This window comes from Anguilla anguilla, chromosome 13 (genome assembly GCF_013347855.1).
Source record: "Anguilla anguilla isolate fAngAng1 chromosome 13, fAngAng1.pri, whole genome shotgun sequence".
Classification (NCBI taxonomy): domain Eukaryota; kingdom Metazoa; phylum Chordata; class Actinopteri; order Anguilliformes; family Anguillidae; genus Anguilla; species Anguilla anguilla.
The window spans coordinates 12,012,720-12,032,101 of record NC_049213.1 but is presented as its reverse complement, the minus strand read 5'-3'; the positions used below and the strand labels follow the sequence as shown (position 1 = coordinate 12,032,101).

At 44.0% G+C, this 19,382-nt stretch overlaps 1 protein-coding gene across 2 annotated transcripts; it reads right to left on the bottom strand.

The window, feature by feature from the left end:
* Positions 1–1,513: 1,513 nt before the first annotated feature.
* On the bottom strand, positions 1,514–18,013 carry LOC118210617 (cysteine/serine-rich nuclear protein 2-like). 2 transcript variants are annotated; one of them, XM_035386938.1, is made up of 6 exons: positions 17,977–18,013; positions 17,032–17,166; positions 6,129–6,301; positions 4,576–4,838; positions 3,817–4,113; positions 1,514–3,245 (listed from the first exon to the last, which is right to left on the bottom strand). In XM_035386938.1, the coding sequence occupies exons 3-6, from the start codon at positions 6,286–6,288 to the stop codon at positions 2,349–2,351; spliced, it is 1,617 nt and encodes a 538-aa protein (XP_035242829.1). In that variant the 5' UTR covers positions 6,289–6,301; positions 17,032–17,166; positions 17,977–18,013; the 3' UTR covers positions 1,514–2,348. The 2 variants fall into 2 exon arrangements, with proteins under 2 accessions (XP_035242829.1, XP_035242826.1); XM_035386935.1 differs by lacking the exons at positions 17,032–17,166; positions 17,977–18,013 and adding an exon at positions 15,154–15,931.
* Positions 18,014–19,382: the final 1,369 nt, after the last annotated feature.

The following is a 19,382-nucleotide window of genomic DNA, read 5'->3' as shown; positions in this document are numbered from 1 at the left end:
CTTTACTCCACAAGTCTCTGGGGTGTTTTATACTAGTTAATAAATATCAAATACATTCAAAATAAACCCAAATGTGTGTATGAAAAAAGTTGTAAAAATTGCTTTGAAAAGCACATGGACAGAAAAACATAAGAATGCATCATCACCATCTAGGCGCACTGTTTCACTGAAAGACGAATGGTGTCAGATCCTTCTATTTAAATAAGGGAGACACCTCCAAACAGATATTCAGCTTCTTCGCTCACTCACACCGTGCACCGTACTCACACAAAGCACAACAGTTAAGCACAAAGAATCTGACATTTACACCTTTCTTTAGCTTAGCCAGATCGATTCCGTGAGCCACCCCTTTTGCACTCATCTACCCTTGGTAACAGTTGCTGTGCACATTCCATGGAACATTATCAGAGATGATGAGAGAATGCAGATTTGATGGATAAATGTATAGGAAAGTCACAATACAAGCTGAGGACATTTTTCTTTAGCTTAAATTTGCAATGTTAAGATATTGTGATCCTGACAGATTAAATTTACTGCCTCTTTAAGTTCAAGAAATGTTGCATTGAGTTGTGACACATTTCTGCTTTACATACATGTGCTGAGGCAAAACCATGTGAGCTAATTTGATATTTAATTTGCATAAATGGCTGCAAAAGGAATTTAAAAGGCACCCAGAAGTGAAAAAAGGACAGAGGGAAAGAATCTTGTCGCACATGTGACCTTGATGGGCCAATCAACCCATTTCATTAATACCTCATCATAAACATTCCCCACGGAATGTTTTTAAAGAATTAGAACTGCAGAATTATTTTAGCCTCAAAATGTCAATATAATATATTCACAAGTGATCAATTGATCTTTTTTTGATTTTAGCTGCACATCTCTTATATCATATAGGATGCAGTGGACTTTGCTTCCATGGATGTGGATGTGATGCTGTCAGTTTTCCTTCATGTCTCACCAGGGGCTTGCACAGCTGATCAGATCTTTCACTAATTTTCCTATAAGATGGAAGGCGAGAAGCTGTTGGGTGGCTAAGGACAGGACAGCCAACATCCTGGGTCATCTTGCACTATGACATGTAATGGTCACGAAAACACATCTTCTGCAGCTGCAATACATTCAGACAGGTTCACGACCCTGACAACAGCCAGGCACCGCCCACATCCCGAACCCTGCCCTTGCCCTTGCCCTTGCCCTCCCCCCCCCCCCCCCCCCCCCCCCCCCGCATAACTATCCCATCATGGCATCCAGTCAATAATTTTAACCTGTTGCATGTTAATGCCTCGCAGAATCTTTAGGGAATTTTTCCCAAAGTCTGAATTTCAGTTGTATTACAAACATGTAAAAAATGTCATTTTCTTTACTTTGAATAGCCCTAGGTGCCATTTAAAGCTATGCTTTAAGAGAAAGCTCTTTTCAGTAAAGGTGGGGAAAACAGTATATTTTGTGTGATTTTGTTTTTTGTTGTTTTTAGAGAATTCTTTGAAACATGAATCCAGCTGGATGAATAAAAAAGGTAAATATGATTATTTAATACAATACAGCTCATACTGTATTAATACAACTTCTTTTTACAATAGTACATTTTGCATTGTGATATAAAACACTTGGAATAACATGGAATAATGATTGATGTGCGGTTTTATGAATGAAACTAGAAATAAAATTAAGGACACGGTACTTCGACAATTATCATCGCAAATTAAAATAAGGACTGTGCAAACCTGCAAACATATTTAGTCTGCATCTTCTCCGCAACCTTACAGCGGTTTTTAACACTGGTTCGGAAAACACTCCCAAACTCCCAAACTCCGTACAGTACATCAGATCTTTGCCAAGTATTCCCAGGATCGGCAGGTCTGAAATAGGGATTTATCAGTGGCTTGAAACTTCCCCAAGCGCCCTCTCACAGCGTACACATCGAGTCTTTTTAAAAGCACACTAACCCGACATAACAACCAACATCTAGTGCACAGAGACGTGGATTGATGATTGCCACAGAATGAGGTAAGATTGGAATCCCCACTGAAACACAGGCGATGTACTCCACTAACTGCTGAGCTATGCATGGGGGCCACTGTGAAAACCTGCAACTTGTTCTCATTAACCCTAGAGCTGCTAGTCTCTGCGGCATATTCCACCGCCGCAGCCCAATTAGACAGACCACAGACTGAGTAATCACCACCTGTCTGTCTGGCTCTGTCATTCACAGCACATGCTCATCTCTATTAACCCACCCTTAAAGTAGTTAATAATAATAATAATAATAATAATAATAATAATAATAATTTATACTAATATAGGCAACAAGCTTTAACAGTTACTGTGCAAAACATCTGCAAAATTTAAGGACCCAGAGCCTCAAGAGGCAGCGTGCTTACTTCTCCTTCAAAGGCCACTCGGGCATTTTCTTGGGGCAGCCCATTCAGTCTTTGAAAGGACCCCTCCTGTAGGAGGGGCCCATCTTCAGTTTCAGTGTAGTTTTCTGAGCAGAGGACCACTGCGGGCAAGGAGTCCTGGGAATTCTCCGGAGAGGTCTCCCCCTCTGGCCCCTCCTCCTGGTCCTCCTCGGCTCCGCCCCCCACCTGTTCTCCCGGCTGCGGCAGTACGGTGGGCTCCGGCTGCACTGAGCCAATGTGGTAGAAGAGCAGGGAGGCAGGGTCCTTTAGGAAAGCCTGGGGATCGGGGCCCTCCTGGCCCTCAGCTATGCACAGCACAGATGTGCCGGGAGGGAAGGGGCCCTGGATGACGATAGGCTCCGCCCCCTGCTCCCCGGCCACCTCGCCCTGCAGGGACTCGGGCAGGAGGCAAAGCCCGGAGTCAGCCAGTCCCCCAGCCCCTACGCTAGCCTCCTCTTCCTCCTGCTCCCTCCGCCTCTCCCTCTCCTCTGCGCTCTGCAGGTGCAGCACGGCCGCCTCGTTCTCCAGCGCCAGGCTGTCTCCCTGGGAAATGTAGTCCGGGTCCCCGTCTGCGCCCTCTGCTGGCACGGTCTGGGAGTGCACCTCAATTTCCACGCCAAAGTGAGCGGGGGCTTCGGAGGCCGGGGTGATGGAGCACACGGCCTCGGCCGCCTCCAGCCCTTCGCAAACTCCAACTCCCATCTGCCTCTTCTTCTCCAGGTCCAGCTTCATGATGGTGTGCAGGTAGTGCGTCCGCACGCGCAGTGGGTTGAACTCGATGCGGCCCGCAGTGTTGCCACAGCCGTCCCGAGAGCAACCGCAGGGGAAAGACACGCGGTCCACCTATAGGTGTGTATATATATATATTTACCTTTAAAAATATACATACTGTATATACATTTCAGTTTCAATTTATCGAGGTAACATTTTCCTTTATGCTCTATATTACACACAGTTTTTATTCCCAAGTTGGTTCTGGCTCCTGAGTCTCAGCTCGCGGGAGTCTGGGCTCACCTGGCACTTGATGGTTCTGGCTCCTGAGTGGTGTGGGAGTCTGGGCTCACCTGGCACTTGATGGTTCTGGCTCCTGAGTGGTGTGGGAGTCTGGGCTCACCTGGCACTTGATGGTTCTGGCTCCTGAGTGGTGTGGGAGTCTGGGCTCACCTGGCACTTGATGGTTCTGGCTCCTGAGTGGTGTGGGAGTCTGGGCTCACTTGGCACTTGATGGTTCTGGCTCCTGAGTGGTGTGGGAGTCTGGGCTCACCTGGCACTTGATGGTTCTGGCTCCTGAGTGGTGTGGGAGTCTGGGCTCACCTGGCACTTGATGGTTCTGGCTCCTGAGTGGTGTGGGAGTCTGGGCTCACCTGGCACTTGATGGTTCTGGCTCCTGAGTGGTGCGGGAGTCTGGGCTCACCTGGCACTTGATGCCGGCCTGGCTGCAGCCGCAGCGGCGCGGGTCGCAGTAGAAGCGGCAGTCGCAGCCGCACTCCTCGCGGGACAGGCGGATGGCGCGCAGCTCGCTCTTCTCGCCGCCGTCGATGCGGGTGATGCCCGAGGCGCGCAGCAGGGCGCGCCGCCGCTTGGTGGGCAGCGGCTGCAGGAAGAAGCAGTCGTCCACCTCCACGCCCTCCACGTCCAGGTCCTCGTCCGACACGTCCTCCAGGGTCAGCGTCTCCGCCTCGGCACACTCCACCGCGCCGTTCTGCGTCAGCTGTGGGCCGAGGCACAAAAACAGTACAGGTGAGCCCTGCTCTGCCTTTCTGAGAGAGAACGAGGCACAAAAACAGCACAGGTGAACCCTGCTCTGCCATTCTGAGAGAGAACAAGGCACAAAAACAGTACAGGTGAGCCCTGCTCTGCCTTTCTGAGAGAGAACGAGGCACAAAACAGTACAGGTGAGCCCTGCTCTGCCTTTCTGAGGGAAGTACAGCAGACATACACAGGACTGTAGCCGTGGTCAAAGCTTTGTGCTGATACACCTTGAAGGAGATCGGGCTGCTGTTAGCATTAAGTTTCATCAGTTTCATTTCCTGTCTTTTGTGGCTTTTGGCAAATGAAACATTTCACTTGAAACATAGTTATTCATGATTAATACACAATTTGCTTTACGTATGTCGTCCTCCGCTGATATCTGCCACCAAATGCAAACCCCCCCCAGGCGTTCCCCCCTCACCTTCATCTTGCGGGCTTTGAGCTTCTCCTGGCGCAGGTGCTGGCGCAGGACCTGGCGGTGGGTGGTGCGCTGCTCGCGGGCGAACTCCCCCAGGGTGTAGCGGCGGATGGCGCTGTGCCGCTGGGCCATGCCCAGGGAGCTGCCCCCCTGGCTGGGCACGCTGTTGAAGCCCTGCCGCCGCGAGAAGTAGTACACGGTGACGGCGTCGAAGCGCACGCTCTTACGGCCCGGCGGGGGCCGCCGCTGCCGCAGGATGGAGGGAGCTGAGCGAGTGAGGGGGGAGGGGAGGGGAGAGAGGGACCAATGGTGAGCAAGAGAGGGAGGGCAGAGGGGAGAGAGGGACCAATGGTGAGCGAGGGAGGGAGGGGGGGAGGGGCGAGAGGGACCAATGGTGAGCGAGAGAGGGGGGAGGGGAGGGGAGAGAGGGACCAATGGTGAGCAAGAGAGGGAGGGGGGAGGGGAGAGAGGGACCAATGGTGAGCGAGAGAGAAGCAGAGGGAGGAGTTAACGGCTGCAGACGAGATCAGGGACCCGGTCGGTCAGCATTCAGTTCACAAACATAAATGAAGATATTAAAGGCAATACCACGCCCAATATCAACTCAGTTTGACATGATAGAATAATGCCAACTTCCTCTGCCCTGGATTTTAGATTCTGCATCATTTTGCAGCGCTAGATGTTGCCTAGCATATTTAGTGTGAGTCATCGGTTTTATCTGCAGACATCAATCAATTTGCCTCCTGCTGTATTTGTTACTTTGATAAATGCAAATTAAGTGACTTTCTCATTCCGTCCTTTCCCTTCTTCCCTGGGTAGTGGGGGCTTCGACTTTCTTTTCATCTTTTTCTCTTTAATCATACCTGATGCCATAGTAAATATAGTAAACAACCACACTTCAGAGGCCGTGTGAAATACTTCTGGAAAAAACGCCACCACTGTTATCTGTTGGGTGACCATAAGCCAATCAGCAGCAAGGCCTCACAGCTCCATGTGATTGGCAAAATCACATCACATGATCACATGGAATCTGTACAATCTTGGTGCTGATTGGCTGTCTCATCAACATCCAATAAATAACAGTGGTTATGTTTTTTTTCTCCAGAAGCATTTCACGCAGCCTCTTTAGGTTGGTTGTTTACTGACCGTTTCAGGTATAATTACAAAGAAAAGTTGAACGGAAAGATAATGCACCATATGGTGGCTATAACCATTATTGCATTTGGCTGTTATCATAGCAATATATCGCCCGTCTCTACACTGCACTGAGCAGTACAGTTGTTGCAGTACATGCTTTCAAAATGGTCATTTTACATAACCCTGATTGGACAGGAACTTTTCCTTATCTTCCAGTCAACGGCATTCACACTACCAAAATGGGATCTCACCAAACACTTGTACCTGCATCAGTAACATCAGCATAGGTAGTACAGATATAACACAACCTGAATGATGACATCATATCTTATATTCCTCGGACACCATCCCTTATAGACATACATGGCGGGTCATGGGGTGTGTAAGCAGGGTGGCGGCGGCGGGGGCGTGGCCCTTACGTGTGAGCGAGGTGGAGGACGGAGGGTTGAGGCTGTCGCAGCTGTCGACGCTGTCGCTGCTCAAGATGTCATCGTCCGAGTCTTTGGGCGTGGAGTAGGGCGAGCCGCTGTCCACCTCCTCGAATCTGCGTTTCAGACTGAGCACCGAACACGCCTCCATGGGGTCCCACGGCCTGCAGAGACGGGACGGGTGAACACGCGGACGGTCGGGGAGAGGAACCGACAGAACTACACAAACTCAGGTTGTCAAAGGTTGGAGTTGTACTTTAATTTCAACCCAGTTTTGAACTAACTTTACAACTTTAGGCACTTTACTTTTTTATTATAAAAGGTCTATAATGAGGAACACTTGTCTAGTGGCTTGGATATGGAGATGTGCCACAGATTGAGTTCTGCTCAGGGTGCCAATATTATTAAACATGCCCCCCGGGGGTACATCACCAACCTTTGCCAGGTTTGCTGAACTTTGACCTCAGCAGCTTGCAATGCATCACTGCCATTTCTCTGTGATGACACTTTCATTCAAACATAACAGATCACCAGGCCCTCACAGCACTGACAACCACTTCAGGTACAGGGCCTAAGACTGTCTGTACTGCAGGGCTCATCATCTTCAAAGATATCATGTTCATCTGCAATTTACACCAGGGTGGCAAAACAGCTCAAGACCTGCCCGTGCTCACACCTCTGAAAGGCCCAGCCGATTTGATTCAGTATTGGTTCTCTGTAGTATCTGGGCTGTCATTGGTTCTCTGGAGTGCCTGGGCTGTCATTGGTTCTCTGTAGTATCTGGGCTGTCATTGGTTCTCTGGAGTGCCTGAGCTGTCATTGGTTCTCTGTAGTATCTGGGCTGTCATTGGTTCTCTGTAGTGTCTGTGCTGTCATTGGTTCTCTGTAGTGTCTGGGCTGTCATTGGTTCTCTGTAGTGTCTGGACTGTCATTGGCTCTCTGTAGTGTCTGGGCTGTCATTGGCTCTCTGTAGTGTCTGGGCTGTCATTGGTTCTCTGTAGTGTCTGGACTGTCATTGGCTCTCTGTAGTGTCTGGGCTGTCATTGGCTCTCTGTAGTGTCTGGGCTGTCATTGGTTCTCTGTAGTGTCTGGGCTGTCTTTGGTTCTCTGTAATGTCTGGGCTGTCATTGGCTCTCTGTAGTGTCTGGGCTGTCTTTGGTTCTCTGTAATGTCTGGGCTGTCATTGGCTCTCTGTAGTGTCTGGGCTGTCTTTGGTTCTCTGTAGTATCTGGGCCGTCATTGGCTCTCTGTAGTGTCTGGGCTGTCTTTGGTTCTCTGTAGTATCTGGGCTGTCATTGGTTCTCTGTAGTGTCTGGGCTGTCATTGGTTCCCTGTAGTGTCTGGGCTGTCTCATTTGTTCTCTGTAGTGCCAATGCTGTGTTATTGGTTTTGGTTCTCTGTAGTATCAGTGCTGTCATTGGTTCTCTGTAGTGTCATGGCAGTTGTTCTCCTCCCAGGCTCCTCAGTTTTACAAACCATCTGCTGCCACTTTCCCAACACCTGTGGTTGCAACAGATTTCAGAACAGAACCACAGGAGCTCCAAGCAGCCTGTCACTACTGACACTTGGGTGGTTGCAGTGTTCCTCAGACTTGCTCCTGGAGGGTCTGCTGGCTTTTGCTGTTACTCGGCACTTGAGTATTGCAGCAAGTAATCAGTTAAAGCAGTTGAATACAGTTAACACAGGTCACCTGATCTCTTAGGTCTGAATCGGTTGCTAATCTTAAGGCGTCAACAAAAACCAGCAGACTCTGTGGCTCTCCAGGACCAGGATTGAGGATGACTGCATTGAGCTATACTGTAATACTAATATCATAATTTTCTTTTTAATCAAATGATGATAAGAAATTCTGATTTATCGGACCCAGGGTACCTACATATGCATCACACCACCCTTGAATGAAACCAATCATTTTGCCAAACATGTTTTTATTGGTCTGGTGTCTTCACTACTGTAGTTCTGCAATAATGAAGCCATGGGCACAAACATACCAAGCACCCTGGAGGAGTATGCTACTGTACTTCTTACCTCAAAAAAAAAACATTTCAAGAGTACCTGCTATGCTAAAACCCCTCCCCCAACAGAAGAAAATATAAATGAAGGAAAATGGTTTGGCAAACATGAAGGAAAGTGTGTACCCCTCCCCCGTTTTCCAGGAAGTGAACGATTTAAGCTGCAGTAATTAGACAAGCTGACAGCCAGCGACCAGCTTTCGCAATCCTCAGGTGTGCTAAATGAGGCACACAGGGACCTTGTTCAAGCCGCTCCTGTGACTCACCGGAAAACAATCCACAGTTTTAAAAATTAATTATTTAAGCCATGCTGTTTTTCTGACCTCCTTATTGGAAGGACACATGTATAGCTTCGATTGTGGTTAAATGTATTGGGCCAATAGAAATGAAGGCAGTAGCTTAACCTCTTCTTGTTATGACTGTCAGAATGAAGAGATCTCATGCTGGACTGGCTGTGCTTCAGTCACATGTCCTGGGGATAGCCCTGTGACTTCAGGACCTATCTGGAGAGCGAAGTAATTTTGTTAACTCATTAGAATAGAATGCAGGTTTCATTTTAAGTTTAACAGCAGTAGAATCTAGCCTGAAGATAAGGCGGCATCTAAACTTCAGCCACAGTATAAAACAGTCACTAGGATTCAATTACATTTCTAAAAACGGTTGAAATACTTTGAATCCTTGTGAATTCATTGGAAACATGAAAATTGCAGACCATGTATATAATTACAAGGTATTTTACAGCACAAGAACAAAATCTGAAATATAATATAGTGTGGAAGATTTTTCTAACAATAGATCAGATTTTTGATAAAACGGGGGTTAGATTAGACCTATTCTCCAACAGAATCAGGAACTAAAATGGTTTTATTTTAAAGTTTAAATAGGAAATTGAAAACGTTCCAGAGGGAATAGGAAAATAGAAAAAAAAAACATTTTAGGTAACGTGAGAAACTCTAGGACAATGATTCCCTGACCCTTTAAATGGAGACCAAGCTGACCTCTTGGGAAACCGGGGGAAACAGAGAATAGCACGTTTAGCCTAAGCACAAGCAGACAGGTGACACATTCCAGCTCTTTTAAGGCACTGGGGTCAAGCCAGGTCCTGCCGTGCTGAGATCAAAGTGCCATTCACAAGAGTGATGCACATGACAGTTATGTAAATGCAGTTCAACTCAGGATCTGATGCAAATGCTGAACACAGTAGCTGTCCTTGTGGTTTAAGAGGCCACCAGGAGTACATTATTCACCATCCTCCATGCAGGGGGAGGATGGATCTCATCCCTCACGAAAACGGAACAGCAGTCCCAGAGCACAGGAAAGTGCTGTATCAGAGTCTAACTAAATATATGCTGTCATCAATTAGTTATCAGTCTTGGGCACGGAGGTTATCTTCGGGTTAGCCGCATTTAGGAACTGGATGAATCAGGTCCCATAACGGCTAACTCTAATTCGTTTTATAAAATTATTGCATCACTAGTGAGGGAGCGAAGATTTAGGAAGGCAAGTCTGATGTGAAGTTTAATTATGGCTGGAGGGCTTATCGTCTGCTACCTCTTCTGTTAATATTAATTAGATATTCACTATGAATACCCCTTCCAAAATTCACTGAATGGAGGTGGGGGTTTGGAGAAGGAGTCGGTGGATTTTTCAGCTGACTGAATTCCATAGAGGTTTTGGACATCTGTTTCCTGTTTTTTCATGTGTAGAATCAAAACACAATTTAGATCACATTTGTTACGGTAAATATCAGTTGAAGTCAACACTGCATAAAGAATATAGTTCGTTTTGCAAAAATATACAAAAGGGGATTATAGCAATTGAGGTGTGCAGCCTCTGGAATTCTTACTGACCAGGTGGTGCTGCAGCAGTACCACAGTACATGGCTAAACTTCTGCATCCCAAAAAAATTATCCAGAATACATGTGATAATGACTAAGTACTGATAGATCAACAGGGTTGTTTAATTAGTTTATGCCTGCAGAATTGGAGAATATCAGGTACAGAAAGCCAAGGACAGGTCATGCTAAATTGACCTCATAATCAACATCAAGCTTCATAAACAGGATCTACCAAAACCAGCAGTCACAACTGGAAGCAATCTGGTGTTAAGAAATCTCTCTTATTCAAGCTGCATAAGACTGCAGAGAAGAACGACAAGGAAAAAGTGGGAAAGGCGCGTTCGGATGTAAATACGTGAAGATTTTTGCAGTGCACGGCAGGTTCTTCAGTCCCTAAGGGTGACCTCTTCTGTCCGCCCTTCATCATCATTCTCTCTCCATCGCGCTTCTCCATCTAGCGTGAAAATTCTATTAAGATTGTGAAGCTGGCGAGCATTACCATGGCAACTAGGAAAAGCACAGTTTATAACAACCTTGGAACAACTGCCCTTCCCTCCTGGTTGTATCCCTCTCTCACTCTCACTCTCACTCTTGCTTGCTCTACAGCACCACCCATTCAATCCTGTAACCATGGGAGAATGGACACGGGCCAGCACGGGCTCAACCAAAGGTTAATTAAGGACATAAAAACATACATAACAGAACATACTCATTCTGAGTTATATTATTATAATAATATACCTCAAAAACACCACACCTTCTGCATCTTACCATAGCTACCATTTGCAAGCTGAGACTAAAGATATACAACAGAAATGTTTGGTACATTTTAACAGAGGAACTAAAAGCTGAACGTGTTTTCTATAAATATGTACTGCCAACATCAAAGAGCTGTTCTCACTGTTAGCCACTAGCTTAATTTTAACTACCCTAGTTTGCACTAGAAGGTGTTGTGCACCAACATGAAGTAATTGTGTGAGCAGTGAATTGTTTTGGGTCAAAAGACCAGAGTAACTGCAAACAGCATCGAAGAGGTGAAGATGCCTCTGGCCCAAGAAACTAGGACTAACCAAGGGGGAGGGGAAAGGGGCTCGTACATAGGTGGCGCCTTTTCCAGGTGGATTTCTACATGAGGAGCCCTGCTCAGCCAATGGGCTGCAGAGGGAAAATAAGCGGCGTGCACTTTGGAGGTTACCGCAGCAACCGCTCAGGCTTACAGACCGGATTCGGAATTTCAGATCATGAGGGGGAAAAAATATTGGATATGACACTTGTGCTGACTAATAATACGTTCTGTTTTGTGGCAGAGATGGCTGCTCTTTTTTTTATTGAGGGAAGATTTTGGGGACTGGAACAGTGGGGCCTGAGTGGAATGTCCAGCAGAGGTGCTGGTTCTTGGCACAGCGACGTATCCAGCAGTCTGGATCGAATTCGGACTGCACCAGCATCTACTGTGGTGGGGAATCCCAGAGGGTGACATTAGCATTAGCATTAGCATAGCCCTGGTAGGAAGCATATTGGCCAGTAGGATCACCATGCACCTCACCGTGCAACAGCGCCTCCTGCAGTTCACTGGGCACCTGCAGTCTGGCTGCACCGACTGCGCTTTCCTCCAGAGCAGAAGCGAGCTCGGGGCGCTGCACAGTGAAAAGAGGCAGAGGGGATGAAGAATGCACAGGCTGGCGTGCGGCATCCCAAATGGACAGGGTACATGGAGTACAGTTATGGAAAAGAGACACAAGTAATAAAAAGTTGCTCACTGATTACAATGATAACAGCTAAAACTGCTTGAGGTGTTAGGATGACATTGCCATATAAACCAATGACATTGCTGAAAATTCTATTTTTTCATACTAAAATAGACCATTTCCATTCGCATGGAAGACAGTCATTCACTTTTCTTATTACCAGGTGCCCCCCACATCCCCGCCCACCCCTCAAACTTGTCAACTTGACCTTGTTATAAAGATACAGATAACAAGGACAATACCCCAATAATGGTTGGAGATTCGGATTGACACAATCTGTATATAAAGGACACCTTCTGTACACTCACTCGGCATGAACAGCCATACATACAGGCAATCAACATGCACCCAGGCTCTTTCACACAGTGAAGCAAACTAACACACACTTCAGATATGCCATAGTTCAAATACCAGAATCTGACATGAAAATCCACTGGGTAGAGTTGCCTTCTTTCTCCCTCGCTTCTAATAATGGTCAGATCAGCTGTCTTGGAGCGTGTGATTATTTTGCTCTTAAAGGAAAACCTCAGCGATGTTTTTCATTTTCTCTGTCCTTCATTCTTGTTGTAGTACAAATGCAATTGGTATGTTGTTATTTTGACAGGTAAAAAAATACTCAAGCTAAAACAAACAAAAATAAAAAAATTTCTGCAACTTCCTGTTCATCTTATTTAAACCACAATCTCCGTCAATGCACTTGTTTTTTTCTTTTTCTTGGCAACAAGACATGAAAAACACACATTGGAGTCTGGGATAATGAGGCAGTAGAGAAAAGAATGTAATTGGTCACCTTCCCCAATGTACAATTTAGCAAATTATTAAAATTTTCAATGTGATGTAAAGAGCTTAATAAGGCCTGTTCCCACATGCCATGCGACTCCACTTGCAACTGACAAAACACTAATTTCTAAGAAATATAATGCAAATGGTGCTATCCATGAACTTCTGCATCTCATTACATTACTTTCAAGTCAATTCAAGTTTCAGTTCAATGCAGTCTATTGTGTATAGTGCTTTTAACCGGGAACTGCCACAAAAACGCTCTACAGAGGAGCAGAAGGAAAATTGGGCAGAAACCAGGACTGAACCACCAAAAAAGCAAACCTTTAGCAGATGCAATGAGTGAGAAACATAAGTGCATCTCCCTCGTGATTCACTCTCCAAAATGATGTCATTTCTGAGATGCTTTTCCCCCTTTTTTCTCCCAATTTGGAATGCCCAACCATCCAATGCTACAATGCTCATTGCAATCTTTGCTGTTGATTTGGGAGGGCCAAAGACAAGCACGAGCTTTCCTTTGAAGCATGTGATGCGATTCTATTACTTTGCAAGTTTTTGCATTTTATCTATACTACCATTGCACTGACATTCAGCTACATGGAAGTATTTTATACAGTACCATTTTAAATATTTAAAATATTTAATTTTTAAAATGTTATTCTTCACACATGTACATATATTTCCCTCTCCCACATACAGTCCCACTCCCACATACATTTTTGTATGTACATGTATATTATTTTTTTACACTGAGTGTTGATTGTTTAATTTCTTATTGTGAGAATGGTAAGTCACTGTAATGGCCCATTTCTCCTCGGGTGTCAATAAAGCTATCGGTAGCTGAATCTGTACTGCCATTTCTATCCACACCGTGGTTGACGAGTCTGACTCGTGCAGACGTGCAGCCCAACTGGTGAACCCGCAAGCGCCCTATCGACCAGCAGGAGGCGCTGGTGGGTGATGAGATGCTGTCGTTCTGTCACTCTGGCCCACTGAAATACCACCATCCCTTGCCGACGCCAGACCCAACTGTAGGGGCTGCGGGCCACACTTAATCCCTGTGTTAAAGGCTGCTTTAAAATTGCATTAAGCGATTCTTTTTTTGTAATGAATTGATGGCCGAAAGATGGGTAAAACCTAAAATCTATTTGTTTTTTGGATGAAGTTGTCCTTCCAGGATATTTGTTTGATGCTTGTCTGTTTGACTTTAATGTCTGAAAACTCAACTGAGGACTGAAAATATCTGCAATGACTACAAGCCTGGCCCTCCACTTACTGCCACTCCAATTTGATGTATGTGATGGTCATCATCGCATCTCTGGTAATACAGAGCGCCCTGTTTTATGGAATCAAATACAAATGAAAAAGCAAAGGAGACATCACAGGAAGCTGTGCCTGAATCAGCTTTGGTATTTTAACGAACACCTTCAAGAAAAAATCCATTAAAAAAGATGACCGACTTAATACTCCGATACAAAAACTACTTCAGAGTAGGGTTACATCCAAACATGGATTCGTGGGTGTGCATGCATACATTTAAAATTCATGTGAGAACTGCGTCTGTACCTGTGTCAGCGTTTTGGGTTTTCAAAATATGTCTTCGAATGATTGAATGCTCAGATCATAAAAATACCACAGCACTGTGCGTCAGTGTGAATTTGCACCAACAAATGACCAATCCAATCACACAAAAAAATAATAATTTGGATGAAAATACCACCTGCATTTTCCAAATATTAGCATATGAATTAGACCACTTAATCATAAAAAGTACAGTTGGATTGATGGCTTCTTTACCTCAGCAGAAAAAACCCCTCATTTTGTCGTTTCAGCTCAGTACATAATTATGGATGGAACAGCCGTAGTCGAGGTGGAGATTGCAAATAATGCACCTAAGCACACTGGAATCATTTGTTAAATGATAGTATTGTTTTATTAGCAAAAACTATGATCAGGCCTACACAAATATTCTCTCGTTCCTGCTCCTCTGTGCTGGATTTTTTGCACCAGCAATATAGGGCCCCAATGGTTTTTACTACAGGCTGCTGTCACAACGGTAATGGCAAGGTTGAATTTTGCTGCAGCTATTTTGTTTTAAGAAGACATTGACTGTGCTTACTCATGACACACCTGGGTTTAGCATGATTGAGGAAGAGAGGAAGAAAGTGATACAGGTCTAATTATGGCTTTATTGATGTGCGTACGCGGTACAGAATACACAAAATCAAAATGACAAATAAACACCACTGTAATTTGCATAGCAATGCAACTTCTATGTTTATGTGCGTTGTCTGCCCTAATTTCAGTTCATTTTCTGAGGGAAACCTAGGATTTAAAAAAAGAAATATCCGCCAATACAAAAATACATCTTCAAATAGATCCATCGTTATAAAACAGAACTAGGGAAACACAAACGCAACGACAAAACACACATGCACAATAATAATGCTGACTAGGGACACCTTGGATGTGCTTTACGTGAATGCTCAAGCCCTTTCCGAAAGAAGACAGTGTCGCCGGTACAGTGGTAGAGCTGACTGAACAGACCCGCTCGCTATACGCCCTCTTGCCTGTACATTTACGGCTTTCCTTCCAAGCGTGGACTGTGACGGCGACAGAAGGCTGTAACGATCCTTACCTGTGAGAAATGGAGAACCGTCTTTCCTCTGAAACCCGTCGCTCAAAACGTTAGTTCTGAAATGTAAACCTTTTCTTTTTTTTTCTTTCTTTATGATTTTATCTTCTTATTGCGTTTTAGCTACTGCAGGCAGGGTAGTTCTTTCCGTCCGCCAGCAAACTCAAGGCACTATTCCGCTTGTGAATGAAAGCTTTCCGTTTGTAAATTTCGACGAGTGCAGAAAACCTAATCATTGGTATATAAAACTTTATTTTACTATTTGTTTCCTCTTCTATGCTTAAATTGCGTACTGTAACATTCTTTAAATACAAAGCGAAAACGAGCAGGCTTCGTTTTCTAGGAAAGCTATTTGTTGTGTGAGCAATGGTTTAAATAAATAGAACAACCCGGGGCAAGCAGAGAGAGGGGAGGACTTCAGACAGCTGTTAAAGGTTTTATTTATATTTTTCTTGACCCAATAACTTAAAATAAGGGAGAGTGTTTGGTGATTTTGTTCTCCTTCCCCGAATCCTTAAATGTTTGTAGGGTATGAAACAATCCGCTGCACCCTGTTCTCTTCGTTTGGTCTTTGTGATCAGGGCGGTCTTAATCTTCTTATGCGTTATATTAAATTTCCGTATGGATCGACGAATATTCTTCTTTTTTCTTTGTTGTATTTTTGTGAAATGCGTTGCAACCAGAAAAAAAATGCTTCCAGACTTATGCGGATTGCAGCCCCCCGTCTCCCTCCAGCTGCCCCGGTTTGTTACAATGTAACAATGTATGAATGCTACAGTGTAGCCATATATATTCATTGTGACATCATAGTCACTCAGAGGGTAGCATGGGAAATGTAGTCATATTGTGTCTTCTGCTAAACAAAGGGTTTTCGTTTTTGTATTAAATGGTGCTACTAAACTGAATTGAACATGAAATAAGGACATGTTCGTGAGAGCTGTATATGTAAAGCAATCAAGCCGTAAGCATCCGTCAAAATGAATGTAAAAATATGTGTTTTTACTGATGAAAGCACAACAAATTCGACTTCAGCCTTATCTAGAAATCAAGTGGTGTTGCGAAGAGACAGAATTGAGTATTGCACAAAGCATTGGTTTATCGTGTCCAATTTATATGTGTATTTCAAATAGGCCAATGGCCTGAAATATATAGTGGGTAATAAATAATTAATCAAATAAAGGATGGCCGTAGAAGGAGGAAATGACCTTCCGCCTGTGTTCTAGTCACGCAGGCTTCTGTCAAATTTGGAACATATTTATAACAGGTCAAGCATCTACTGACCGCAGTGTTAACGCAAACCAGTGCAGACTTGCCGGTATTGCGCAATAGATAATGGCAATTGCATTACAGTGCACGAACAGGGTGCATCATGAATAACAGAAAATACACACTATTTAATAATGAACAGCAAAATTACAAAGGTTCACAGATTACCCTCTGGAGGTAATGAATGATTTGGTACCAGTAAAACACAGCTAATGGCTGATAAACATTTATAATGAAAATATTGGTGAAATTGCTGAAACAAACTTATTAAATATGACTTGGTATACCATTCCAGTCAGTTCGGCGGCTATGTTTAATCAGATTCATCTGAGGACTTCCAAAATCTGTCGTTAAGCCTATACATTGACATTTACGCTAGACACAGATTGTAGAAGCAGACGCATTTTTTCATGAGCTCAGAAGCAGCCAAAACACACGGGCTACGGGGATACGTTTCTCGAACACTACATTTCCCAGAAGTCTGTTAAGAATCACATGACGAGTACAGCAGCGAAACACTTTTCGTATGTGTTGCATTTAGTTGGTTGAAGCATGTCCCCCCGGCCCCGAGACAGCAAATGTGCCCTTTCGGCTAAAGCGATTTTTTGTACTTACCGCAGGTGCCCTTGATTTTCAGCATATACCCCCCTAAAAAAGTCTGCACTGCTGTGGTCTTCACTTCTGAGGTCTGAGAGGTCTTATGACGTGATTTAGCTACCATGGAAATCCGGGGTAATTTCCAAACCTTATCTTCAAAAAAAAAAAAAGATCTGCATTATGAATCTTTTTCCATGAACCTTACAATAATTAATAAAACAAACCCAAGTAGAATACATTTTTTTAAAATGACATTTTAATAGGTTTTCATTAGGCCTACGAAACAGGTATTTAAATAATAATAATAATAAATAAATAAATAAATAAATAAATAAAAATAATAATAATAATTCAACTTTTTACTTCAGAATCATCTAAAAAGAGGTCCATGGCAGGCAAAAAGAAAAAGAAAACAATAAATGACAGACAGGTTACAATAAATTACAAAGGCTTCATTCATGACCTATCTAAAAACTTTACATACTATAAAGCAGTGGTTTATAAAGGTGGAACCACTGCTATAAAGGCTCCTACACCAGCACCGGCACATATGTGACTGGAATTGGTCACAGCTCTTCACAGGACTGATTAGTACTTCAGTTATGCTATTCTTTGACTCAACCAGTCGGCACAAATGAATACATGAGATTTATCATAACTGCTTGATGGTTAGGTACTCCTGTATGTACAAACATCAGGCTAGCACTGTGGAATCTCGGCCCAAGAAGTAAGAACCGCATTGCATCATTGTAAGCCACTTTATCACTCCGCATACAGCCTTTTGTGTAGATACACCACAGACGAGCAGTATACAGAAAGCATACAGAAAGCTCTAAACAATGAAATTTACATATCAACATGTTAGCCCGTGCATATAATTTGCGACATTGTCTGTAGTTATTCTCCATCACCTGTTAAATTGGCTGTGAAACAACAGCCAAAGTATTTAATCTCATTACATACCTTAAGTGCCTTATCGCTCAAGGGAAATTCAGGAAATACTGCAGCCAGTTTTACACCCATTCTGCTGCAACGACAAATCAACCATGTACACATTAAACAGAAAAGGGGGTAAAGTCCCACCCTGCCAGACCCCACTGCAGACACAGGAAGGAGGTAAAACAGCACTGTCCCCTTCAACCTGCACGGTCTGATGAGCAACGCATATCTACATGAGCCTGACTCGTCCACCGTGGTGTGGAGAGACAACTGACATTCTTAACATATACTTGGGCACACCTCTATGGGCACATTTTATGGAATAATTTCTCATGATTAATTCCATCAAATTAATTGTAGAAGCATCAATAAAATAAATAAACGTGGTAGGATTTTGGCTTCTATATTTAGCTACTATTTCCTTCAGGGCAAAATGCACAAATCAGTGCCATGTTTTCTTTTAAAACCAAACTGATTGTCAGTGGTAAGAATGTACAATTCGAGCCTGTCCAACAAGATTCTCTCCAATACTTTAGAAAGAATGCTGGCTAGGGCAATTGGTCCATAATTTTCGAGGCTGTTTACTTTACCAGCCTCACCTTTAAGGACAGGCACAAGCAGTACTGATATAATCGAGTGTGGTAGGATGCCATGATCTAGAAAACCAGCAATACAAAAAGCAAGAAGTGGAAGAATTTTTTGACCAGCATGTTTTAGGTGTTCTGCAGTAATAAGATCCATTCCACCCATCAAGATATTCATCCTAATTTTGATATAACTAATAAGGAGTATAGAGTACACATTAATAATTGTGAATTTCTTGTCATTATAATTAATCTCTATTCCAATATCCCAGTCAACATCCAATCATACCATTTTCCCCAGTGGATCCTATTTGCTGTTCCAAAATATTGCCACTCCAGCCATTATCCTGCTTGGTGTGTCTTTGCACTTAGATCAGTAGTGGACTCCACAACTGCATGAAAGTGTGTGCAGCCTTTCCAGATCATGTTTAGCTGATCAAGTCTTGAAGGCACAGGATAACACATTCCTTAAAAAGACTTTCAACCACCAAATGACTGGATTTATCTTTTTCACTGTGCCCAACACGTAGTCCATGTGCGTTATACGACAACCTGGATCATCCATTTTGTTTTTCATGACACAACCTGGATCATCCATTTTGTTTTTCATGACACAACCTGGATCATCTTCTTTTTTTTTTCCAAGTAAACTACTGACTGTTGTCATTTGCAACGGCAGCTATAAGGTTCGCATGTGAGATTAGTAGCAGTAGCCATAGCAGTTCCAGTACCAGTAGTAGTAATAGTAGTAGCAGCAGTACGTAATAGTAGTAATAATAGTAGTAGGGTGGTAATACTACTGGTGGTGGTGGTGACAGTAGTAGTAAGCTGGCAGACTAATAGATG

Excerpts from the sequence above, each read along its gene's own strand:
- LOC118210617 (XM_035386938.1), bottom strand. The coding sequence starts at position 6,288 with ATGGAGGCGTGTTCGGTGCTCAGTCTGAAACGCAGATTCGAGGAGGTG. Across the intron at positions 4,839-6,128 it reads GTCCTCCACCTCGCTCACAC|CTCCCTCCATCCTGCGGCAG; the intron begins GTAAGGGCCACG and ends TCACTCGCTCAG. Across the intron at positions 3,246-3,816 it reads AGGCCGGCATCAAGTGCCAG|GTGGACCGCGTGTCTTTCCC; the intron begins GTGAGCCCAGAC and ends ACACACCTATAG.